The sequence below is a fragment of the Pelodiscus sinensis genome, chromosome 1 (assembly GCF_049634645.1).
Source record: "Pelodiscus sinensis isolate JC-2024 chromosome 1, ASM4963464v1, whole genome shotgun sequence".
Classification (NCBI taxonomy): Eukaryota; Metazoa; Chordata; order Testudines; family Trionychidae; genus Pelodiscus; species Pelodiscus sinensis.
In genome coordinates this window covers 91,672,345-91,697,727 of record NC_134711.1, presented here as the reverse complement: position 1 = coordinate 91,697,727, position 25,383 = coordinate 91,672,345, and the positions used below count along the sequence as shown (strand labels likewise).

The following is a 25,383-nucleotide window of genomic DNA, read 5'->3' as shown; positions in this document are numbered from 1 at the left end:
GGAATGGCATGGCCATTTATATGGCGGAGTATACATCCCAAGAGTCCGTAGTGTGGACCTAGTGTCTTTACTGGAATGCAACAAGATGTTGGTTTTCTCTGCAAACAGATTTTCTTTTTCAAAGGGCAAGTCCTCTACCTTTGATTGCAGATCCCTAGGAACTGCTGCTGCCTGGAGGAATGAGGCTCTTCTCATGACTACTGCCGTAGCAGTGGCCCTAGCTGTGGTGTCCACCACATCCGCTGCTATTTATAACCTGGTTCTAATGGAGGCATATCCTTCCTTCACCAGCGCCTTCAGGATAGGCCTCTTAGACTCAGGCAGAGATTACATAAGGGTTGTGAATTTCGAATAGTTGTTGGTTGGATAGGTGTGGTTGGATAGGTGAGCTAAATAGTTGGCTATCTGAAGGAGGAGTGTTGCGGATGTATACACTTTCCTTCCCAAGAGATCTAGTCTCTTTGGATATGTCTACACTACCCCACTAGTTCGAACTAGCGGGGTAATGTAGGCATACCACAATTGCAAATGAAGCCCGGGATTTGAATTTCCCGGGCTTCATTTGCATAAGCGGGGCGCCACCATTTTTAAATCCCCACTCGTTCGAACCCCGTGCCGCGCGGCTACACGCGGCACGAACTAGGTAGTTCGAACTAGGCTTCCTAGTTCGAACTACCATTACTCCTCGTGGAATGAGGCTACACGCGGCACGGGGTTCGAACGAGCGGGGATTTAAAAATGGCGGCACCCCTCTTATGCAAATGAAGCCCGGGAAATTCAAATCCCGGGCTTCATTTGCAATTGCAGTATGCCTACATTACCCCGCTAGTTCGAACTAGCGGGGTAGTGTAGACATACCCTTTGAGTCCTTATCTGAGGCCTGGCTCCTGTATTGTGGAGCATGTGCTTGTTTTCGCGCCGCATCAACCACCAAGGAGTTGGGGAACGGATGCATAAACAGGAATTCTGACTCCTTGGGTGGCACAAAGTGTTTCTTGTTGGCCTTTTTATTTGTAGGTGGGACTGATGCTGGGGTTGCCCACAGTTCATTGGTGACCTCCAAAATGGCCTCATTGAGGGGAATAGCCAGTTTAGGATGTTGGGACGTCTCTAGGTTTTAGAAGAGATGGTGGGGTTTACTCTGAATCTCAGTGAGCTGGATCTCCTGAGAGAGAGCGACCCTTTTAAAAAACTCCTGGAATTGTCTGATATCATCCAGGGGCGAGATATCGCCTGGTATCACCGCCTCGTCTGGTGAGGATGATGAAGGATCTGCAGGAGACTCCTGAGGTTGAGGGGGTTGTTTGAAGCGTTGCTTCTCCTTAGTGTGGGAGGGGGGAGGCGGTGGCGAATGTGGACTATGCACCGATGGAGGTGGGTCGATAGCCAGTAATGTAAAGATGAGTCGTGCGACCTGGGCCTGATCGGTGATCTGTTAGATTGGTGATAGGCACTGTGACATAAGAATGTAAGAACATAAGAATGGCCATACTGGGTCAGACCAAAGGTCCATCTAGCCCAGTAGCCTGTCAGCTGACAGTGGCCAGCAGCAGGCGCCCCAGAGGGGGTGGACCTAAGACAATGATCAAGCAATTTGTCTCCTGCCATCCTTCTCCAGCCTCTGACAAACAGAGGCCAGGGACACTGTTTCTATCCCTTGGCTAATAGCCTTTTATGGACCTAACCTCCATGAAATTATCTAGCTTCTCTTTAAACTCTGTTATAATCCTAGCCTTCACAGCCTCCTCTGGCAAGGAGTTCCACAGGTTGACTATGTGCTGTGTAAAGAAGAAATTTCTTTTATTAGTTTTAAATCTGCTACCAATTAAATTCATTTGGTGTCCGCTAGTTCTTCTATTATGGGAACTAATAAATAACTTTTCTTTATTCACCTTCTCCACACCACTCATGATTTTATATATCTCTATCATATCCCCCCTCAGTCTCCTCTTTTCTAAGCTGAAAAGTCCCAGTCGCTTTAGCCTCTCTTCATATGGGACCCGTTACAAACCCCTAATCATTTTAGTTGCCCTTTTCTGAACCCTTTCCAAGGCAAAAATACCTTTTTTGAGGTGAGGAGACCACATCTGTACACAGTATTCAAGATGTGGGTGTACCACAGTTTTATACAGGGGCAGTAAGATATTCTGTGTCTTATTTTCTATCCCTTTCTTAATAATTCCTAACATCCTAGTTGCCTTTTTGACCGCCGCTGCACACTGTGTGGAAGTTTTCACAATGACTCTAAGATCTTTTTCCAGATTTGTCGTAGCCAAATTAGCCCCATCATACTGTACATATAGTTGGGGTTATTTTTTCTAATATGCATTACTTTATACTTATCCACATTAAATTTCATTTGCCATTTTGTTGCCCAATCACTCAGTTTGGTGAGATCTTTTTGAAGTTCTTCACAGTCTGCTTCTGTCTTGACTATCTTAAACAGTTTAGTATCATCCGCAAACTTTACCACCTCACTGCTTACCCCTTTCTCCAGATCATTTATGAATAAGTTGAACAGGATTGGTCCCAGGATTGACCCTTGGGGACACCACTAGTGACCCCTCTCCATTCTGAAAATTTACCATTTATTCCTACCCTTTGTCTTCCTGTCTTTTAACCAGTTTTCAATCCATGAAAGGACCTTCCCTCTTATCCCATGACAATGTAATTTACACAAGAGCCTTTGGTGAGGGACCTTGTCAAAGGCTTTCTGAAAATCTAAATATACTATATCTACTGGATCCCCCTTGCCTGCATGTTTGTTAACCCCTTCAAAGAATGCTAATAGATTAGTAAGACACGATTTCCCTTTACAGAAACCATGTTGACTTTTGTCCAACAAATTATGTTCTTCTACATGCCTGACAATTGTATTCTTTATTATTGTTTCGACTAATTTGCCCGGTACTGTAGTTAGACTTACCGGTCTATAATTGCCAGGATCGGCTCTAGAGCCCTTTTAAAATATTGGTGTCATGTTAGCTATCGTCCAGTCATTAGGTACGGAAGCCAATTTAAAGGATAGGTTACAAACCACAGATAATAGCTCTGCAATTTCCCACTTGAATTCTTTTAGAACCCTTGGATGAATGCCATCCGGTCCTGGTGATTTGTTAATGTTAAGTTTTTCTATGTGTTCCAAAACCTCCTCTAATGACACTTCAATCCAGGACAGTTCCTCAGATTCATCACCAATAAAGGACGGTGCAGATTTGGGAATCTCCTTATCATCGTCAGCCATGAAGACTGAAGCAAAGAAATCATTTAGTTTCTCCGCAATGGCTTTATTGTCCTTGATTGCTCCTTTTGTATCTCAATCATCTAAGGGACCCACTGTTTTTTTAGTAGGCTTCCTGCTTCTAATGTACTTAAAAAACATTTTGCTATTGCTTTTTGAGTTTTTGGCTAGCTGTTCCTCCTGAGATTGTGAATGGGTTTTACAGTAGGTCCATCTGTCATATGGGTCCCTATAATAGTATGAGGAGCGGGATGGTGAGCGGTCGTAATGATGAGACCTGCTGTAGGATCTCCTGTAGGAGTAGCTAGGAGATCGAGGAGACAATGGAGGCGAGTAGGACCTTCGGCTCAAGGGAGAGGGAGAGACGGAAAAGCAATGATGAAGAGGGTACTGACCCGATTGGTACCGGTGCTCCCTTGGCGGTGTTAAGAAAGGCGATGGCAGGCATTCCGTGGAGGGTAACCTCCTAGGTGGTGACCTCCTCGGCGACTGGGGTAGAGGAGGTGAGGAGGATTCTGGAGAAAACACCAGAGACAGGCTCCGTTGCCACTGCGGTAGCCTTTCTGGGATGTGCCCATGTCGGTGCCGATATCGGTACCGGATCGTCCGGTCTATCGGAAGGAGGTGTGGAGACCGGTGCCGTCCGCAGTGCTGGCAATATCGGTGCTGCAGTTGGTGCTGGTCTTGGGGTTGGTGCTGGTGGCGTCAGCGTGGGTCGAGCTGAACTTGCCGGTGCGGACAGTGCCAATGTAATGTGCCTAGACACTGCCGGAGCAGTGGGCCTTGGTGCTGATGGATGATTCACTATTGGCACTGAGGATCCAGATTTCGCCGCTTTAGATGGTACCAGCCGCGGTTTGGACAGGTCAGAAGTGCCAGGTTTGGAGCCAATGCTCAATTTGCCGTGCGAAGTGGCAGGCAGAGAGCAGGTCGGAGACGGCTTAGTCTTTCTGCGAGGCATGGTGGTAGAAGAGGAGGCTCTGCTTCTGTGGCTCCAGGGAGGGACGTGCAGTGGAGGCGGATCCCTGAGGCTGTAGGGCCTTATCAAAGAGAGTCATCCTGAGCCTCATTTCCCTATCACGTCTCGCTCTGGATGTGAGCTTGGAGCAATGAGGGCATTTTTGTGGGATATGGCCCTCTCCTAAACACCGAATACAGGAGGAGTGGCTGTCTGAGGCAGGCATGGCCTCTCAGCATACGTTGCATTTTTTGAATTCCGGGGAGCCGGACATTGTTGCAGTCAGAGACTAGCTGTCCATGTAAGAATAAAATCTCTCTCTCTCTTTTTTTTTTAAACAGGGAAGGAATGAACTGGGAGAAGAAACGTCAACTTATATTGAAGGTAAACAACTTTAAGATAGTAAGAACCACCAACTGGGAACTTTAAACTTGTGAGGAAAAACTCCCCCCCCCCCTTTTTTTTAAACAGTAACAGGTGAAACTCCGAAGAGGGGAAAAGGTAAGTAGAAACTAATTTTTAACAATGAACAAGCCTGAATTCCTCACAACCGAAGAGGTCCAGGGAGAAGAGCGTTGCTCTGTCTACAGCCTGAGGCAGTTAAGAGGAACTGGCTCAGACTGGACCGAGCAGCGCGAAAGGGGCGCAAAAGCCGCGAGATGCTCCCCGCGCATGCGCTGTCTGGCAGGACTACTGCTGCAAAAACTTCCGTCCTGCGGCGCCGGGGCAAGTCCAGCACCTACAGTGGAGCACCCACGGGGACTCCTCGAAGAAGAATATTTGTTTTCATTCTTGAAACATTAAGTTCCTGGTGTTTATGGTTAAAAAATACAATTTCAAATTGTAAATTAGTGCACTTGAGGGACATGAATTGCTTCATTCGTATGAAATTAAATATAAGATGATAGTGTAAATGTCAAAATTGTTTAGAATTTCACTACTAATAATTTTAGTAACAATTCTAACTAATGTGTTTACCCCGCAATCTACAACTGCCTTTCATGCATCTACAGGTTCCAACTGCTTTCTATTCAATTACCAAAACCTTCACATTCCCCAAGACAATTTCTACTATGTTTCCGGACACCATTCTGCAGAACAGTGTAAATGGAGAGACAATGTGAAATGAATTTACTCTGAAATTCATTAAAACAAGAAATATTATACTAATTGCATAATTCATTTTCATATTTAACTCAATAAAAAACTCAATTTAAAAATGTACATGACGTTGCCAAATTCAGATACCACGTTTGTGCACAAATATTATAAAACATGGAGTTCACTTAGGGTTTGTCTACACAGTAGGGTTAAATCAGATTGATTTAATAGGTGCTATATAACGCACAATATGCAAGCTGCACTAATAGCTGTATCTCCCTGTACGTTATAGGATTCATGGGGGAACCCATTTAGGTTCAAATTTTAAAATAAACCAATGTTTCCATTTTCAATGTCCCATCTTTCTTTTCTGGGAATGACTCAGAGGAGTAGCCATGTTAGTCTGTATCTGTAAAAACAATGAGGATTCTCTAAGGTGACATAGGACTCCTCGTCATTTTTTCTGGGAACGTTAGTGCAATTTTCAATTTGCTGTTGGCCAGCACAGACAACAGTGATCTGTGATGGCAAGTGGGAACCCACAGAGGCTGCTTGGGCTGTATTTCAACTCTCAAAATAGATGATGTGGCAGTAGCAGCCAGTTCTCCAGCAGCAGCGGTAGGACCTTTGGTGGCAGCTGAGGAAGCAGGACAAGGAAAAAGAGGATGACATCACACAACAAGAAGCTGTTCCTGGAGCAGCTTTACAACATGGAACATTGTTTCTGGGCTCAGAAAACCAGCATCAATTGGTGGGAAAGAATTGTTTGACAGACCTGGGATGATCTGCATTGAGAAGAGAATTTCAGGGTGGGAAAGAAGGCAACCTTTTTTAAAAATATGTGAACTAGTCCTGGAGCTGCAGTCGCAGCTAACCAACATGCAGCACTCCATTCTCACAAAGAAGCAGGTTGCTTCTTGTAGCTGGCCACCCCCACTGTTGCTATCTATAACCAGCCAATTTGATGTAGGGAGGCCTACTATTGGGGCCATTGTCATGCAGATATATGATGCTCTGAATAAGGTACTGTTGCACCAAGTTATAAAGCTTGCCAATGCTCATGAGACTATTGATGACTTTATTTATGGGGTTCCCACACTATAACGGGGCAACTGATTAGTCCCATGTACATACTATTTGTGTTTCTCCCCCCCCCCCCCCCCCGCCACTCTTCAAGGCTCAGAATTTATAAATAAATAAAAAGGGATATTCCTTTTGGAATATCTTTTGAAACTCAGCTCTGTTTATCTTCATGAATAAAGGACTGTCTGTCTCCAGGATCATTATGGACATGAAATATGGAGACTGCTCCTGTTATCTGGGGAGATCAGGTTTATCCTGTGGTATCCTGGTTAATGAAACCATTCACAGCTCATTTGGGAGGTAACTTTATTATTTTGGTAGCTTCAGAATAGCAGTGGAGCGTGCATTTGGCAGGTATTGTTTGTGGAGTAAGCTGGAAGCTGCAGAAAGATGATAGGCTTCGTGTTGTATGTGCATAATAATTTGTGAGAGTAAGAGAGAAAGCCTTAATGATAGATGGGAGACTGAGATGCAGAGACTTGCTCAGCAGTTTTAACAGCTAACAAGGTCTCCAACAGAAATGGAAACTGAAAGGACAATACTGTCAGGGATGCCTACTATTCTTACGGCAGATGGGAATGGCTGGGATGAATTGTGGGCAATACAATCTTGTTTATGGATAATGAAAGCTGACCACTATGGCAATCCTTATTTCATCTTGGATCTGTGACTCAATACTTAAGTAAAACCCTATTTTTTTAGGCATTTTCTGTGTAAAATGCGTTGATAACTCTTAATAAATAATTATTGTTATTATTATACAATCTATTACATAGCAACCAAAACCAAACCTTTAATTAAAACATAATAAAATCAAAATCCAAAGTTATTCAGTGCCATGGATGGCAGAACACAACAAGGATGAGGGAGATTCAAGTCACAGCTGAGCATATGCCTCAGTTCTGCATCTTCTTGTTCTTGGACCATATGGTGTTGAGGTTTGTGGGGAATCTGGGGGTATAGGATAGTAAACTTCTCTACATCCTCTTTAGGCTGTCCTGATTCTTTATTACTTTACATTCAGGTGCATGACTAAGAAGCTGAGAACCATAGCACACTAGAACTGGAAGGGACCTCAAGAGGTCATCGAGTCCAGTCCCCTGCCCTCATGGCCTTGTGTAAAAAGGCAAAGGGCAGACCTGCCAGATACACTGTGAAGTTATTTACCAAGGAAGTCCCCCTCTGAAGTGCTGCATGACGAGAAGGGCATTGTTGCAAACTATACTTGGGGAAACGACCATGTAGCTATCCCTCATGTCTGGACTAAAACTGAGAAACTTCTGATTTTGCTTTCTTGCTCCTACAAACATCATGAAAGTTGAGAGAAAAACCTAGTTCAGCAATGATTATTTGAAGCATTGATTATTGCCAGTCTATCTGCATTTAAGACTGTGAAAAGCCACTAAGAATTATACTGTCCCTAAGGAAAAGCTCTATCTCTGTAAGACTGTGTGCAATAGGACACTGATACTTGAGTGGGAGCTGTAGTCTTTGTACTTTTACGAGCATGCAATGTCCACATCTACCTCATGTAAAGTGAGGATACTAACCAAACTTCTTTCCCTGCAACCAGTCTCTCAATAAACTGATGATTTTCACAAAAATGAATGTTTTAATTATTTGATCTGCTGTGTTAGGGAATTTGAGTGTAGGCTAGGATTGCATCATACTGCCTGAGGCCATGCTGAGCTGGTGAATGAGACTGTGAGGAGGAAAGGCTTTTGCTTCTGTCCTCCACAGTGTGGGCTTCAAAGTGGCTGATGGTCAGGGCTTCAGCATGACACAAAGGCTTATTGTCCAGTTGGAGCAGCTTCCATTTCCATAGAATCCTAGAACTGGAAGGGACCTTGAGAAGTCACTGAGTCTAGTCCCCTGCCTTCATGGCACAGATTGTCCCTGATAGGTGCCTATCCAACCTGCTCTTAAATATCTCCAGTGATGGAGATTCCACAACCTCTCTAAGCAATTTATTCCAGTGTTTAACCATCCTGACTGTTAGGAAGTTTTTCCTATGTCCAACCTAAACCTCCCTTGCTGCAATTTAAACCCATTGCTTCTTGTCCTATCATCAGAGGCCAAGGAGAACAATTTCTCTCTCCTCCTTGTAACATACTTTTAGATACTTGAAAGCTGCTATCATGTCCCCCCTCAGTCTTCTCTTTTCTATGCTAAACAAGCTCAATTCTATCAGTTTTCCCTTTTTGAAAAAGTGCATTGAGAGAGGTCAGGCAGGGTCAGCTGGAGGAGGTTGGGGGCAGGATAAACATATGACAAAAATGACTGTTGCCATGGAATACCTGGAACAGAGACTAACAGCAGTATAGCATAATATATCTGTGGGTATGTCTAGACTGCATCCCTCAGATTAGGCAGGTCGACATTGCAAATGAGGCAGAGATTTAAATATCCCACACCTAATTTGCATAAAAATGGCCACTGTGTTTTGCTGACTCAGCACTTTGTCAGCAAAAAGCAGAAGTCTAGAGGGGGATCTGTCAAGAAAGAAAGCCTTTTTCGACAGATCCCTTATGCCTCCTTCAAGGAGGTTTACAGGACGGTTAATGTGCTATAATGAATTATGCTGTATGTATGCATTTTGAAACTGAATTAACTTAATCTGATCTAAATCTCTGTATAGACAAGTCCTTAATATTTCTGGAATTTGCTACATAGTTTACAGAATGAGGCTGACAAGTATCAGAGGGGTAGCCGTGTTAGTCTGAATCTGCAAAAGCGACGAAGAGTCCTGTGGCACCTTATAGAATGAGGCTGAGTAGCACCACTTTATCCTGAGCACAGCTACAGCAGCAGAGGACCACAATAGAAAACTGAAGCAACCAGCAGGCTTGTGACTCCCTCTATCCAGAAAAATGTGATAGTGACACTTAGAAGAAGGTCTCAGCCAATAAACTGAGAACTGCTAAAACAGCAGAATTAGGTGGGGTTGCGGGGAGGATGTTGTTTGTGCCCATTCAATGATAATCTTACTGGTATATGCACGTGCATAAAGCACGTTGTCAAGCACTGCATCATGGTCTACATTGAAGCGATCAGCAATGTCACGAAGACGATCTGGACGGCTGCGATATGTTAGAGTTAAGGATTCTCTTTATATACATCACACAAATTAATGAAAACCTGTCAAATTCAAGTTCAAAGACACAGCTTCCAGACAAGGCCTTGGCCTCTGCTGACACTGTCTACAAAAGGAACAATTAATGCTTATGGACTTGGTGATGTGTTTTGCTTTTGTAATACAGACTAACTGGAACACAGAAAGCAAACTTATTTTATGCAGCCCATCAGAAAGCTGTGAGATGGTAACAGCGGAATCACTGTTGAAACAGTAAACTGGACATGAAAAGTTTCTATCACCTAGATATTAAAAAGATGAGCATACTAAACTACACAAATAGAAATATAAAATAACATCTGTATCTTGACCCCACTCTCTACCTCCCTACATTTGGGTTGGATTATAACAAATTACCTAGGGATAAAAAACACCATGTCCAAACCACAATATGTAAATCATCTTGCTTTAGTCATTTATTATAAGAATAAACTGTTGTGGACAGCACTGACTTTGTTTTTCTTCATGATGGCCATGGGCCACATTTGATAGACAGTGCTTTACTTTTGAGCCATTTAGAGCATCTTTTCTGCTTTCTGCAACAAAATGCACTCCATCAGAAGATTATGAGGGTATTGTACTCATTTTATAAGATGCACCGATTTCCCTTTCTATCAAGCCTGCAACTTGTTTAAGTAAAAAAGATACAAAGTATTTTCGGTATCAATGAAGATAATTTTTCCTCCTGTGTACCGATCTGCTCCAGGAAGCTGTGCTGTCACTGGAATGCATCATAAAGAGAAGCTCAAAAGGAGGAAAGGGGAAAAAGCCTCTTCCTTCCCTCCAACATTCTCTGTTACCACTTTTAAGAAATGACAGATCTACCTGTTCACACACAACACACAAATGATCCAGTACAATAACCAGAGTTGCTTTTATAGCCAGGCTGACTTGCCTTCCCAGCTAGCTTAAGGAACAAAAGTAACTTTTCTCTGTGGGATGTCAGATCAGAGGGTATGTCTACACTACAACGTTAATTCGAACTAACTTAGTTCGAATTACTTAATTCGAACTAAGCTAATTCGAACTAACGGATCCAGACTAAAAAAACTAGTTCGAATTAGCGTTTTGCTAATTCCAACTAGCATGTCCACATTAAGTGGACCCTGAACCGAGCTTAAGGATGGCCGGAAGCAGTGCCGGCAGGGCATCAGAGGAGGACTTAGAGCGTGGAGATGCTGTCTCAGGCTAGCCGAGGGCTGTGCTTAAAGGGTCCCGACCCCCACCCCGGACAGACAGTTCTCAGGGGTGCCCCGCTTGCAAAGCAGTCCTGGCTTGGATTGCCCGGACTACCCACACTGGGCACATCACAGCACTCGGCCATCAGCCCAGCTGCACTTGCCGCAGGCTGCCATCTGGGGAGAGAGGGCAATTGGGGGGCTGCAGGAGAGCTTCCACCCCCAGAAGCCCGCAGAGCCAGCCCAGTCCTTGGCATCGGGGGCTCGTGCCCCATTCCTCCCTCACCTCCTTCCACTTACCCTTCCCTAGCCCCCCTTCTTATTGATATACAAAATAAAGATAACGTGTCTTCCAAAATGGAATCTGTCTTTATTGAACAAAACTGGGGGAGACTGGGAAAAGGAGGTGGGAGAGGGGAAGAGAGAGGCTGGGAGAGGGGAGGGCAACTAAAATGATCAGGGGTTGGGAACAGGTCCCATATGAAGAGAGGCTAAAGAGACTGGGACTTTTCAGCTTAGAAAAGAGGAGACGGAGGGGGGACAGGATAGAGGTCTCTAAAAGCATGAGTGGGGTGGAGAGGGAGCATACAGAAAAGTTCTTCATTAGTTCCCATAAAGAAGGACTAGAGGACACCAAAGGAAAGGAATGGGTAGCAGGCTTCAAACTAGTAACAGAAAGTTGTTCTTCACAAAGCAAAGAGTCAACCTGTGGAACTCCTTGCTGCAGGAGGCTGTGAAGGCTAGAACTAGAACAGAGTTTAAAGGGAAGTGAGATCAAGTCATGGAGGCTGGGTCCATGGAGTGGTATTAGCCAGGGGGTAGGTGTGGTGTCCCTACCCAAGGTTTGTGGAAGGCTGGAGAGGGATGGCACGAGACAAATGGCTTGGTCACTGTCTTCGGTCCATCCCCTCCAGGGTCCCTAGGGTTGGCCGCTGTCGGCAGACAGGCTACTGGGCTAGATGGACCTTTGGTCTGACCCAGGACAGACATTGTAAGCTCAGGGCTCAGGGTCGGGGGTCTCACTGGACCCCCTTGATTCTCTTGCACACCTGCTCCTGGGTGGCCAGGCTGGCAGCTCTCCTGCCCTAGACGGCCACTTTCCTGTGCCTAGTGCGGAGATCGTGGACGAGGTCCACGATGTCCGCACTAGCCCAGGCGGGTGCCCGCCTCTTGCGGTCCCGGGCAAGCTCCCGGGAGCCGCCAGCTGGGTCCCGGGAAGAGGGGGAGGGCTGGGGGATATCGGGTGGGTGGCTCGATCCGTGCCAGGTGCAGGGTCTGCTGGCTGGGTGCTGGCAGGCTTGCACCTGGCACGGGCACCGTAGCCAGCCCGTGCCCCTTTAAGGGGTCCAGGGCTGGGAGGGGGGCAGAAGAGTTTCCCTGGTGTTGGCCAGAGTGGCCACCAGGGAAACCTGGGGAGGGCTAGCCTCCCACTAGTTCGAATTAAGGGGCTACACACCCCTTAATTCGAACTAGCTAGTTCGAACTAGGCTTAATCCTCGTAAAATGAGGTTTTCCTAGTTCGAAATAAGCACTCCGTTAGTTTGAATTAAATTCGAACTAACGGAGCGCTAGTGTAGCGCCTATGAAAGTTAGTTCGAACTAACTTTGTAGTGTAGACATACCCAGACTTAACCAAAACTTTATGCTATTGAACACCAACACTTATTTTGCATCTAAATTTGCATAATTTTGTATTAAAAATAAATACTTAATGATAACAACTAGCAACAATTAAAGAAAAACACCGTGGTCTTCTGGCTAAGATCAACGATCATGATATACTAGGGCTTTTCGATCTAATGACTATGCTTTTACCAAGCCTTAATTGGACATATATTTTTTTAGGCAGATGAACAGAGGGCTACTGTTTATCAGTGTCGAGGGGTGACAGGCTCTTGGAGGCCCCTCCAACTTATTCTCTTCAAGTGAATGACCTAGCAGCTACCCAGTCTATTTACAGAATGGCCCAAAAGGCCTCAGTTAATATGCTGGACTCTCTCTTCAGGGTATTATAGGCCAGCGGCCTCAATAACTATGTCCACCCCCTATATTCAGGATATTACAACCCAGAGTCCTCATTCCATAAGTCTACCCCTGTATTCAGGGTATTACAGCTCAGTGGCCTCGGTCAATAAATCTGCCTCTATATTCAGGGTATTACAGCCCAGCAGCCTCAATCACTATATCACAGGAAAAGCTCCCCCAGGTGAAGGTATCTAAGGAGGTGGTAGGGGGACCCGGGCCCTCCCTCTCCACTGGGTCCCAACCCTGGGCCCTGTTGGCAGTGGCACGGATAACTGCTTGCGCAGCGGGGAATCCTGTTGCAACACATTGAACACTTGGGGAGCAATTCGCAGCCCTGGACTACTTCCTACCAGATCTTGACAGATGTCCTCTATGTACTCTCACTTCAGTCCTGAAGCTTTTCTGATAGCACCTCTCAGCCCGGCTACCGCTGCATGGTCTGGCTGTGCTTCCCCCTGCCACCCCCGGAGCTCCCTCAGTGCCTCCTTCCCCTGCAGCACTCATCCCTGACTGAATTGCTCTAAAGCAGGGATGGGATTTGGCCTGCCAAGCAGGTTGATCCAGCCCGTAGAGGCCCTGCCACTTCCCCACCCGCAGGCCAATTAGTGCCTGGGGGTAGGGGAGCTCACAAAACTTCCTCCTGCCCTCCTCTGCCCGCAAGCCTTGACTGGCCTGGGGGTGGAGGTGATACGCAAAGTTTCCTCTGCCCTCTCCCCCACCCTGTGAGGAGCGCGCAGCACTTCAAATGTTATGTGCACCTTTCAGTGCAAGAGGAGGCTTCACGTGCTCCCCCCGCCTGCAGGCTAATCAGGACCTGGAGAGCAGGGGAGCAGTGTGAAGTTTAACCAGTTAACTGATTAACTGGGATTTTACATCCCTTTTTTGAATGAATTCAAAGAGGATATAAATACTATCAATAAAGTTCTGAAATATAGAATAATGGCAAAGAAACAGATGTAAACACTTTCAATTCATACACATCTGAATTAATAGAAACAATACTCACTGAAGTCTACTTCCCAACATTTACAGAAGTAACAGAACATGGCATATTTCCACTTCCCTAAGGCAGTATATTTCTTTCTCATGTATCCAAGAAAGGAGCTTATCTTTATGTATATGTAGCTAAGCTATGTACAGGCCAATCTTAGCTCTTAAATGCTGTTTGATAGCTTGGTAGAGTGTTTCTTTTAGAGAGCAAACACTGACAATGTCATAGAACGCGTTATTAATCAGATTAAAGAGGGATATAACTGTCAATATTAAGACTTTGTACCTACCACAAAGGGTGTGGGCAAGCTGCGTTTTACCGGTTCTGAATTCTTTTAGTGAGAAAAAACAAGGGAAAAGTTTTTTCAGTTTGTCAAACACATGTGTTGTTTCAATAAGAATACATTCTCATTTATAAAACCTCGATCACCTGTACTGCTATCTATCTTTCAACTCCCGGATCATAAATATGTTGTACAGTGCAAACTGTATGTATGAACTGCAGGGCTTAGAAGTGCTGCACTGTGAGAGGTGTCATGCTTGACAATGTTAAAATGAGTTCACTTCCACTTGTCCATGGTAACTGCATTCAGTTGGAAGTTAAATATACTATTACCATTTTTTTGACCTAACCATATAGCCAGAGTTCAGGATCATATGAGTTGTGGTAGATGCCAGGAGTCAGGTGTTTCTTTTGATGAAATCCCATGTATTTTCAAAGGCCGTACAAAGTCCTGTTTTCTTGAATACAGCCGGAATCAAACAATAAGAGACAGTGTCTTTACTCACAGTTCAAAGTCCCTTTTCCAGTCAGCACTTAGCCCAACAGTTTTCTCATTTTTCCTCAAGGCCATGTTCCCTGTTCTTGTTCTGACACTGCAGTCAGAGATTTTAAGCTTCACCAACTAGCCCCTCAAGTACATATTCAAGGTCTCAGGCCAGCTTTTTATTCAAGCTAGCTAGCTAGATGAAACAAGCTTGTATATGTCTACATTTGCTGTAGTCATGCTTCTGATTGCAGGGCCAACATATCCTGTGGCCCTAGCTTTTCTCTCCTGCTCAACATCTATTTCTGTGAGTCTATGAAAATAATCTCATCTTTATTAGTCAGAGGGGTAACTATGTTAGTTTGTTTCAGCAAAAGCAACAAGGATCCCTGTGGCACCTTAAAGACTAACATTTATTTGGGCATAAGCTTCCATGGGTTTCCTTTCAAGGATTTGATAGAAAAAAATGTAGCTTGCTTTAAAACCTAAACATCTGCTGCAGCTCTTTACTGGTAATCCACTCAATAAAATCCATATAATATGGTTCACTCACCTCCAAAGGCCTCTGTGATTGCCATGCTCTCAATCCCACCACCTAATAGTTTACTAAAGGGAGAAAAAGAATTAAAAATATTGAAATGCCCAGTCAAAGAGTAATGTCAAAATGTCATCTTTGCCACTGTAAGAAAAGCTCTTCTCATTCAAAAGGCCCTGCACTTAACTCACAATGTGATATGGTGCAGGGACATAAGATGATTCCTGGTATACGGATAGTTAAATCTGTGTCAGCTTCCCCTTTCATAGGTGCTCATGAGAAAATCTACAAGAGTGGCCATTTGGGAGATAGAAGAGAGAAAATCTTTTTGGGGAAAATATGTCTACACTCTACGGTGTCCCTTCAGGAGCCTCCTGCTTGCTGTGCAGGGCAGGGAAGGAAGAGGAAGGTGCTGATGTCAAGGTACTTCCTCTCCCACTTTGTATCCTAATTCCACAGAGCAGAGAGGAGACACAACAGGACTTGGGAGGGAGTTTGCTGGCTGCTTTTGGGAGTGGTGCAGGGCCAAGGCAAGGGCGAGCCTGCTTTAGCTCCACTGCACCACCAACCAGGAGCCACCTGAGGTAAACAGTGCCCAGCTGGAGCCCACATCCCAAAATCCTACCCCAATCATAAACCCCCTCTGACACTCCTACCACCTCTGCATCCAAATGCCCTCCCAGAGCCTGCACCTAGAAACACCCCCCCCCCCCGACACTCCAACTGCCTGCAGCTCAGAGCCCCTCTCACACGCCAAATCCCTTAATCCAAGGCCAGAGCCTGTATCCCAACCTTCTGTCTCAGCCTCATGAAAGGGAGGGAGAGAGGATGGAATGAGCAGGGGCAGGGCCTCATAGAAAGGGCACAAAGGAGGCAGGGCAAGGAAATTTGGGTTTCAGGTAGATCTTGGGTTGCACTTAGGTTCAAAAAGTGATCTCAAGCATAAAAAAGTTGGAGACCCCTGGTGTAAGGAGTGCTGCCCTGTGCAGTCAGTTATTCTACTATGTGCTATGAAACAGAGTGTAAAGACACCCATCTTCTCTTTGTCACCCAGAAGATGGTTTACAAACTGGGGGTGCCTGAAGAAGCAGTCATTTGTAACTAAGACAATACCTGCAATGTAACTATGCCTAGCAACTGTGCAGCACACACAAAGAAGGAAAGCCTCCTTGTGCACGTGCATCCAAGAACCAAACAATTTGCTCCTACGTTTTGAAGAAGAGTCAAAGAGTCCTTTCTAATTCAGATAAGGATTTTGCTGCTGAATCATTTCACCATATTGCACATATACAGTGTCTCTTCCGGGAAAGTGAATGATCTTGGGGAATTTTTTCAGGTTTTCCTGCATAAACCTCAAGCAAAATAAATAGAGTAAGCTAGTACTTTTATTATCTGAAATTAGATTCGAGGGGCATGTTATTGACATGAAACTATCGTATGTGAGCTTGATTAGCATACAAAAAGGTTGAGTCTACACAGGCAAATTTAGCTTCTACAATTCACCATCATTGCAGTACCACTGGCGGAGACTGTAGTGTAAGCAGGAATCAGTCTTTTTACCAGTGTCACCCAGCATTACTCTGAGCAGGCTTAAATTACTCATTTCCACTTGCTTTTTTCTGAGTGCACCCACTATGTTCTAACTGTAAATTTGTCTCTAATAGTGCTTTGTGGCCAGTTGGAGAAAAGGAATATGATTACTCTAAAAATCCGGGGAAGGCAGAAGTTAAACAGGGATAAACTTACTCAAATTCCTGGCTTCCAGTGGTAATATGGAACACCATCTTCCGTTTCTCGCTGTACTCAAAGGCAGTCAAAAATCCCGGCTCCTAGGGGAATACCAAAATAAAATATTCAGTTAGGTCTGATACTTAGGGAGAATGTGATATCCTCAGCCAAAATCCATTTCTTCTCATTGATGTCTCATCTGTCAAGGGCCATCATACTTGTCAGTCTGCTACTATTGATTATAAAGTAATATTTATGACTTCAGACTAATCAACACAATCATTTGTAATCATGATTGTTCTAATGCTTGCAATGGGAAATGCTGCAGAGTATTTTGGGAGGGGGCACTTATAAGCTGAAAATGTGATTTCCTTACAATTAGCTTATTGGCTGCTTCTTTGATCTTGTCCACTTTGGCTTCAGAAAGCCCTTTCACATTGCACAGTGCACGCCTTGTTGTCATCTGGATCCCTTTGACAGTACAAATTCCTACAGACTTCAGCTTTTTAATATCAGCCACATTCTGTGAAGAAAATTCACATTCTGTGATCACTAGTTCATGAAATGCTATGACTGGAAGGTGAAGAAAGCTTTTGAAGCCCATTATATTGTACATTCACCTCTATCTTTCTTTTTACTAAGAAATAGTTTTGACTGCTTTGTGGTTTCTAAATGTTCTATGTATGTCCAGATAAGAATATACTTGCATGTTGTCAAAGGTTAGAGAGTCTCCTGAGTGGGAATGGACTCACTGTGTTTCTGAATATAATGGGTGTTCCATGAGTTCAAGGGAAATGTATTGAAACAGAGGCAATGCAGCATGTTTCTTATATGAAAATATTAGCAGACGCTTTACTGGACACTGCTTCAAACTATCACCTCAAGATAAATCCCTTCTTTGGGTAAAAACTATGAACTTGGATGTGGCATCCAATTATACACAGGATCTGTCTGCAGATGACACGAGGGAGAATAATGGATAACCTAATTGCTTCCATTGAGAAGTTTCTGTCTTCTCTTTGGGCTTAGCTTGTGCATAGTATGGTGAAAGAATGAGTGAAGAAAAGCCAGCCATGAAGGGGTATAATAAACACTCACATATAAATCAAAAAACAGGACTGCAAAAAACAGCTGCACCAGGCTAACACGGTTACATTTCTACCACTATTCTACATATAAATCAAATTATTTTTTCCAGTTTGAGAGAAGCCTACTGGTGTAGTTTACTCAGGAATTTTAACCAGCAAGAAAACTGCTTCCAATTTCACCAGCCAGCCAGAACTTCTCCCATTTCACCACAATTCTGAGAACAGCATAACAAAGCCACGTGGGCTGTGTCTACACTGCACCCCTTTTATGGAAAAGGGATGCAGATGAGACAAGTCGGAACTGCAAATGAAACGGGGATTTAAATTTTCGCCGCTTCATTTGTATAAACATGGCTGCCGCTTTTTTTCGGCTCGGGGCTTTGCCAGAAAAAAGCGCCAGTCTAGACGGGGATCTTTCGGAAAATAAAGCCTTTTCTGAAAGGTCCCTTATTCCTGATTTTAAAGAGGAATAAGGGACCTTTTGGAAAAGGCTTTGTTTTCCGAAAGATCCCCGTCTAGACTGGCGCTTTTTTCCGGCAAAGCCCCGAGCCAGATAAAAGCAGCAGCCATGTTTATACAAATGCAGTGGGGAAAATTTAAATCCCTGCTTCATTTGCAATTCTGACTTGTCTCATCAGCATCCCTTTTCCAGAAAAGGGGTGCAGTGTAGACACAGCCGTGTAGTATATGTAGGGGTTACAGAAGACTTTGGAGTAATTATAGATAGGTATTGGCTAGTGCAGAAACAATCTATGCCAGATTTTTTTTAAAAATCCAAAGATGAAAACAAAACCTCACCACCCAATTGCTCTTTGTTAAGCACTTAAATAAGTGGCCACGTTTTCAAGAGTTGCTGGCTGGTAAGCACTTTTGAAAATTTGGCTCTTAATATGTAAACTATCAAAAGACAAAACGTGCCCAGTCCTGCTGTGTCTCTTAGGTCTTGTCTATACTTAAAAGTTAGGTTGACATAATTATGGCACTCACTCAGGGTATGAAAAATTAACACCCAAGCATCATAGTTGACCCAACATAATGGCCAGTATTAATGCAGCTGTGTTGACAGGAAAATCCGTAGGTTCATGTAGCTACCTCACTCGTGGACATGGAGAGGCTACATTAATGGAATAACCCCTTCTGTCACTGCAGAAAGCACGTACACGACAATGGTACGGCAAGATTACTACAGTGTTGTAACTGTGCTGCCATAGTGCTCATAATATAGACATATTCTTACTTTGAAGTTGTTATGGGGAGAAATATTCTTATGCACATCACAATGGATCAGCGGTTTTTAGAAACATTCCTAAATAACATCCCATGCAGAATTGTCTACATATTTATTACTTATACTTACAATTCCATGTTTCTGTAACAAGTCAATATCCTGAAATAAGGATTCCTAAAGGAGACAAGGGGAAAGACGATTCTTGGTCATTTTTCCCCCACCACTTGTATCTCCCTTTGTTACCCATCTAATTTAATATGCAGCAGTTTTAAATTCTTAAACCTGGACTGCTTTTCATAACAGTACATATCCTACTACTACCTACAAATATAGGCACAAAAAAGAAAGAACCAAAAGGATTTCAGCATTTCTTCTTGTCATACTCTGTAACTATCTGGAAAAACACAGCCAGCAATCATATAGAAACTCTAACAAAGCAGTATCATGATTCTTTTTCTTCTGACTCTCTACTATAGTGCTTCTCAAATTTTTCATATTGGAAACCCCTTATTCAAAGTCAATGTTTGTGATCTCCCTACTTTTACTCTAAAAGTAAAACTTGTATTGATTACAGGCAGTCCCCGGGTTACGTACAAGATAGGGACTGTAGGTTTGTTCTTAAGTTGAATTTGTATGTAAGTCGGAACTGGTGTCCAGATTCAGCCGCTGTTGAAACTGACCAGCAGCGGCTGAATCGGACATGCCTGGGGCAGAGCAGCTGGGGTGCTGCTGGGTTGGTCCCGCAGCGCCGCTCTTCAGCACTACTGGACCAACCCAGCAGCACCCCAGCTGCTCTGCCCTAGGTGTTCCCAAGTCAGCTGCTGCTGAAACTGACCAGTGGCTGACTACAGGAAGCCCGAGGCAGAGCTGCTCTGCCCCGGACTTCCTGGAATCAGCCACTGATCAGTTTCAACAGCGGCTGAATCTGGACACCTGGGACAGAGCAGCTGGGGTGCTGCCGAGTAGGTCCCCGCAACGCCGCACCTCGGCGCTGTGGGGACCAACCTGGCAGCCCCCCAGCTCCTCTACCCCAGGCATCGTCGAGAAAAGCTTGGTCTGTTGGAGGGGGGCGCACTAGCTGCGCCCCCCCCCCTCCCAGCAGACCAGGGAGACGCGGAGTGGCTTTTTTCGCCGCAGAGGACACAGGCGGTGGGACCGCAGCGCGTCTCGGTGGTCCCACCACCCACGTCCTCCGCGGCGCGAAAAGCCGCTCTGTGTCTCCCTGGTCTGCTGGGGGGGGGGCGCTAGCTCCGCGTCTCCCTGGTCTGCTGGGGGGAAGTGCCCCCCGCGCCGCCGGAGGCGGCGACAGTGGAGGAGGCACCCCACACTAGCGGGAGCCCCGCCCGCCCGTTCGTATCTAGGGGTCCGATTTAAGTCGGACTGACGTAACCTGGGGACTGCCTGTATAACAATAAGCTTAATCTAGGAATGTTAATGAGTAGTCAACTACTCGACTACCCAATAAGCATTAGCTTATTGGGTAATCAAGTGGAGTACCTGACTACTCGCTTCCCCCTGCCCGCCCCCGCTGCCTCTATATGAAAGGCAGAAAGAGGGGGAAGAGGAGATGGTGCTGGGGGGAGCTGTCTTAAAAGCCAGTTCTCCTCAGCACCGTCTCTGCGGTGCAGTCTGCAGGCAGCGGGATAGGGATAGGGGAGACTGCTCCAGCAGCAGCCCCTAGCTGTGGGGTCACTGGGCCACCCCCATGGACGGGGTTGTTGCTGCTAAGCCCACTGTTCCCGGTGGGCCGGGTTGGCCACACGCAGGCGCTGCTCTGATAGCAACCCTTGTCAGGCCGTGGTGAACAGGCTGCTGGACTTGGCACGAGCCAGGACCAAGCATTCCTGGCTTGTGCTGGTCTGGGATGCTGCGCCTCTGCATTTTAAATGTAGTAAGAGCCTGATGGCTCCAGGAGCTACTCCCACTATAGCTCTGCAGAGTGGTCTTTATCAACTAATCGTGTGTTTGATACAAATTGTATTGACTATACGATTAACCAGATAACTACAATTTAACATCCTTAAAGCCTACATAATGCACTTGCATGTTTCAAAAGTTTGATCTTGAAGGATAAGGAGAAGCAGGGGAGTAAGATTTTCTTTACTTTAGATTGTACGTGTAATCAATTTTACCAACCTGCAACCCTCCAATTGTCTTTCATGAGCCCCAACTAAAGAAACACAGTTCTTCTATAAAAAGAATTCCACAATCCATAAATACCTCATCATCCTGGTACCCTAGTTCTTCTTGCACCACTTGATCCTCCATGGCTTTCATTGTGAAAGAGCAGGCAATGACCTGTTAGTACTGAAAAAGGTAAGCAAACATCCCATCAGGGTAGAAATAATTATAAAGTATTCTTAATAGGGCCCAGTAGTGTAGTGGAATCTTAACATGCTGCCACTTAAGAATCCAAATTCAGATTCTAAACTTTGTCCTTCACTACAGGTGTCAGCAGGGGCTAGGTGTGTTGTAGAGGTGCTTAGCTCCCCACTAAAGGAGGAGGAAGAATCTTGTTTTGCTCTCAGAAGACCTACTATGCCCAAATTTCCCTTTCTGTTTCCCTTTCTGGAGGAAGGAGTGATGTGACCCGGTGAGTCTTGCTGGTTAGAGAAGATGGGAAAAAATAAGGGAAAAAAAACCTGGTGTAATTTTAGAGGTAGTTCTTTGGAAGTAAAAATAAAATGGAGTAACTTATCTTACTTTCTAATAAAATATTAAAATGAGTTGTAAATTAATTTTTCCCAAAACATCTCCATATGGTACCACAATGAACTTCTTTCCTATGGACAAATGAAACTATCCTCTCATCACACCTGAACAGGGATGAAAATGTAGTCATCTGTATACATTTTCCTTTAACATACTACTAACAAACGGTAAAGTGTTTCCTGAAGTAACATTAATTAGACCTTTGTCTTCAGATACTAGAAGAAGAAAAACATAATGTAAAAGGCAAAGGACATGTTAAAAACCCCTCTCTGCACTTTCTAAAAATAAATCCCTTCCCTGTCTTGAAATGCGTTGCATGTTAAAGCCAGTCTCCTCTGCCTTTAACAACTGCATTTTTACATCAAAGGCTAAGAATGGGACACTTCCAGTCCATTTCATTAGCCTAATTAGCACCAGTCCTACAATTGACCAGTACTTTTTTGGTTTTTTTTGTTATATATCTTGGTTTATGTTATTTCTACTCCAGCTCATTTGAAGAAGCTCATGATTCTATAGTTAGTCTCTAGGGCTATGTCTACACTCACGGCTTCTTGTGTGAGTAATATGCAAATGAGGCTAAGCGTGGAATATCGCTGAGCCTCATTTGCATACCTAATGAGCCACCATTTTTTTCAGAAGAGGCTCTTGCGCAAGAAGGAGCGTCTACACTGCACCTTCTTGCGCAAGGCCGTTCTTCCTAAAAAGTAACAGGTGTAACGGCATTGTGCCAGAAGGTTTTTCTTGCGCAAGAAGGTGCAGTGTAGATGCTCCTTCTTGCGCAAGAGCCTCTTCTGAAAAAAAGGTGGCTCATTAGGTATGCAAATGAGGCTCAGCGATATTCCACGCTTAGCCTCATTTGCATATTACTCACACAAGAAGCCGCGAGTGTAGACATAGCCTAAGGGTATGTCTACACAATGGCACTATTTTGGAATAATGTCCATTATCCCAAACTAGCGTTCTGCATGTCTTAACAGCATGCCTGCTATCTGGAAATTCATTTGAAATAATGTGTTTCTTATTCCAGCTTCCTATAAACCTTATTGCATAAGGATTAACGAAGATACAGGCATAGCAATTTATTTTTAAATTAGTGCTGTGTAGACAGCACCAAATTTCAAAATAAGCTATTTTGAAATAAGCTACACAATTTGCATAGCTCAAATTGTGTAGCTTATTTCAAGATACATGTTACTGTGTAGACATATCCTAAAGTACCACAGGTCTACTTGTTTTTGAAATGCACTGCATTACTTGCATTCAAAAGGGCAAGGTGACTACTCCCCTTTGGATACATAGCAATGCAAAATTGGCAGAGTAAGAAGAGCCATAACTGTATCTTTCTGCTGGCCAGCAAGGAATGTAGGGGGAATTATAATGCACCCTGTTCAGAAGTGAAGAAGTAGAAACACTGCCCTTTTCTTTCAGTGCTTCTGCTATAGTAATGTGGTTCTGCCCCCCAGCCACCTTGGAGTTATACCCAAAAACTTACACAGACCAACTCCAAAAATCAGGCACAAAGGCACCCAGAAGACGAACTGATCTTGAAGAATGTTTTGTCCTTACAATAGTGATAGAAATGTAGCTGTGTTAGTCTGGTGTAGCTGAAACAAAATACAGGACTATGTAGCACTTTAAAGACTAACAAGATGGTTTATTAGATGATGAGCTTTCGTGGGCCAGACCCACTTCCTCAGATCAAATAGTGGAAGAAAATAGTCACAACCATATATACCAAAGGATACAATTAAAAAAAATGAACACATATGAAAAGGACAAATCAAATTTCAGAACCCTCTTCTGTTCTGAAATTTGATTTGTCCTTTTCATATGTGTTCATTTTTTTTAATTGTATCCTTTGATATATATGGTTGTGACTATTTTCTTCCACTATTTGATCTAAGGAAGTGGGTCTGGCCCACGAAAGCTCATCATCTAATAAACCATCTTGTTAGTCTTTAAAGTGCTACATAGTCCTGTATTTTGTTTTTACAAGTGTGGCATGCATTATTGTTCCCTGGCACACTGAGATAAGGGCCCCAAGCACACAGAGCAATATGGAGCAAGGTGTGAGGATGGGAAATGAAGGTTGAGAGAGAACGTGGGGTTGGGAGAGGAGGGGTGGGAGTGTCTTGACAAGGGAAAAGTGTGAATCTTTTCTGTTGTGCTCCAGTCTTAACCAGAGTAATTGCCCCTTTATATTTAGTTCCACACCTCCAGGATAATAAATCCTACGTGTTGTCAGGGAACACCTGCAGCACAGCAACCGCGCCATTACAGCGAGGGTGAAATACAGCCGCTTCCTATGTTAGGAGCAGGTTTCCCCGTTGCTGTATTTAATCCACCTCTCCAGGAGGCAGGCGCTATGTGGATGGAAAAATTAGCTGTCAGTACAGCGGGGGCCAGGTTAACCTAACTAGACCAGGCCCCCTTGCTAGGCCGATCTCCTGTTCAAGCCCAGGGGCCGTAGCGCTATTTCTCTGTGTGGGGCACGCGGGCTCTGGCCAGGCGCAGCGAGGTCGGGCTGGATCCGACGCTAGCTGAACTGGCCGCTCTCTGCCTCGCAGTCTCAGATCACCTGCCCCGCCCGGCCGTTACTGGCGGTTCGTTGCAGACGGGCCGGGGATAAACGCGTCTCCCTTTCCCGCCAAAAGTGGCTGAGGCGAAGGTCTGCGATTGCCCGGGAGCGCGCGCACCCGGAGTTCAGTCTCTGACACGACAACGCTGCCTCGCGCACGCGCAGTGGTCACCGACAGCGGCGACGTCCACAGCTGTTTACGAAGGGACCCTACCACCGGGAAGAAAGAGGTTGGATTCTACCACTGGGGAAGAGGGGAAGGCAGGGAGCCGGGAGAACGCTGGTCTGTTTGAGGGCCTGGGTTAAAATACACCCGCCCGGCCGGATGCTGCTCACGAATGGAACGATCCGTGTACAGCGGCCCTGACAGAGTTTCAAGCTATGAATCGGTATCCGGTGTCGGACCTCCCCCCCCCCTTCCACAGCCCAGAATGGTAGAGTCGGGCGGGAGGGACAGAGACTGACTGAAGCGTTCTCAGTGGTCTCCAATCTTTTTACACCCAAGATCTGCCCCGCCCCTTCCCCGAGGCCCCGCCCTCTCCATCACTTGCTGTCCCCGGCCCTGACTGGCTCTCGCTGGGTTGAGAGCAGCTGCTGGCCCTGGGGTGGGAAGGAGGCACCAGGCAGGTGAAAGTGGCTAGTTAGCAGGGGGCACACCCCCCAGAGACTGCCCCACCCCCAAGCCACCCTTTAGTGTGGGTGGGATCTTTATCCCCCCCCCCCAATTTGTACAGGAACATTGCTTGCTTTTCTTCCAGGGAAAGTATACAGTTTGCTGCTCTCCTCACTCTGGCTAGGAAACACAAGAGGCAGATGAACCTAGACCTAGCTCAGCCAGGGGAAATGCACCCATCCCTCGGCTGTGCCCGCTGGAGCTGCAGCAGCCCTAGAGAGGCGCTTCTTGTCTGACCCCAAGCTACTGTGCTGAGAGAAGACTGGGGTAGTTCTCTCTCCCCAGTTCAACCTGCATATTGAACCCCTCATCCATCATCCCACCATATTATTTTTCAAAAAACAAATTAATTGAGTTAAGGACCC

General features: G+C 45.1%; 1 protein-coding gene and 1 long non-coding RNA gene across 7 annotated transcripts in view; one reads left to right on the top strand and one right to left on the bottom strand.

The window, feature by feature from the left end:
- LOC102446917 (uncharacterized) overlaps window positions 1-10,352 on the top strand; it is a 42,090-nt gene extending 31,738 nt beyond the window's left edge. For 2 of the 3 annotated variants that reach the window (XR_012906047.1, XR_012906049.1), the window contains exons 4-5: window positions 4,541-4,583; window positions 5,213-7,393. This is a non-coding gene — a long non-coding RNA (uncharacterized LOC102446917). The other variant, XR_012906048.1, reaches the window with a different exon arrangement.
- The window catches only part of DMC1 (DNA meiotic recombinase 1), a 42,732-nt gene extending 18,074 nt beyond the window's left edge, over window positions 1-24,658 (bottom strand). The window contains exons 1-9 of one of the 4 annotated variants that reach the window (XM_025182579.2): window positions 24,113-24,656; window positions 21,276-21,362; window positions 19,185-19,229; window positions 17,116-17,262; window positions 16,758-16,840; window positions 15,030-15,082; window positions 14,000-14,041; window positions 10,165-10,237; window positions 9,372-9,463 (exon numbers count right to left, since the gene is read on the bottom strand). In XM_025182579.2, coding sequence (XP_025038364.2) covers window positions 9,372-9,463; window positions 10,165-10,237; window positions 14,000-14,041; window positions 15,030-15,082; window positions 16,758-16,840; window positions 17,116-17,262; window positions 19,185-19,229; window positions 21,276-21,332 — 592 coding nt within the window. In that variant the 5' untranslated portion in view covers window positions 21,333-21,362; window positions 24,113-24,656. Of the gene's footprint in view, window positions 1-9,371; window positions 9,464-10,164; window positions 10,238-13,999; window positions 14,042-15,029; window positions 15,083-16,757; window positions 16,841-17,115; window positions 17,263-19,184; window positions 19,230-21,275; window positions 21,363-23,259; window positions 23,466-24,112 lie in introns of those variants that run through there. The other 3 variants (XM_006118958.3, XM_025182580.2, XM_075936849.1) reach the window with 3 other exon arrangements.
- Window positions 24,659-25,383: the final 725 nt, after the last annotated feature.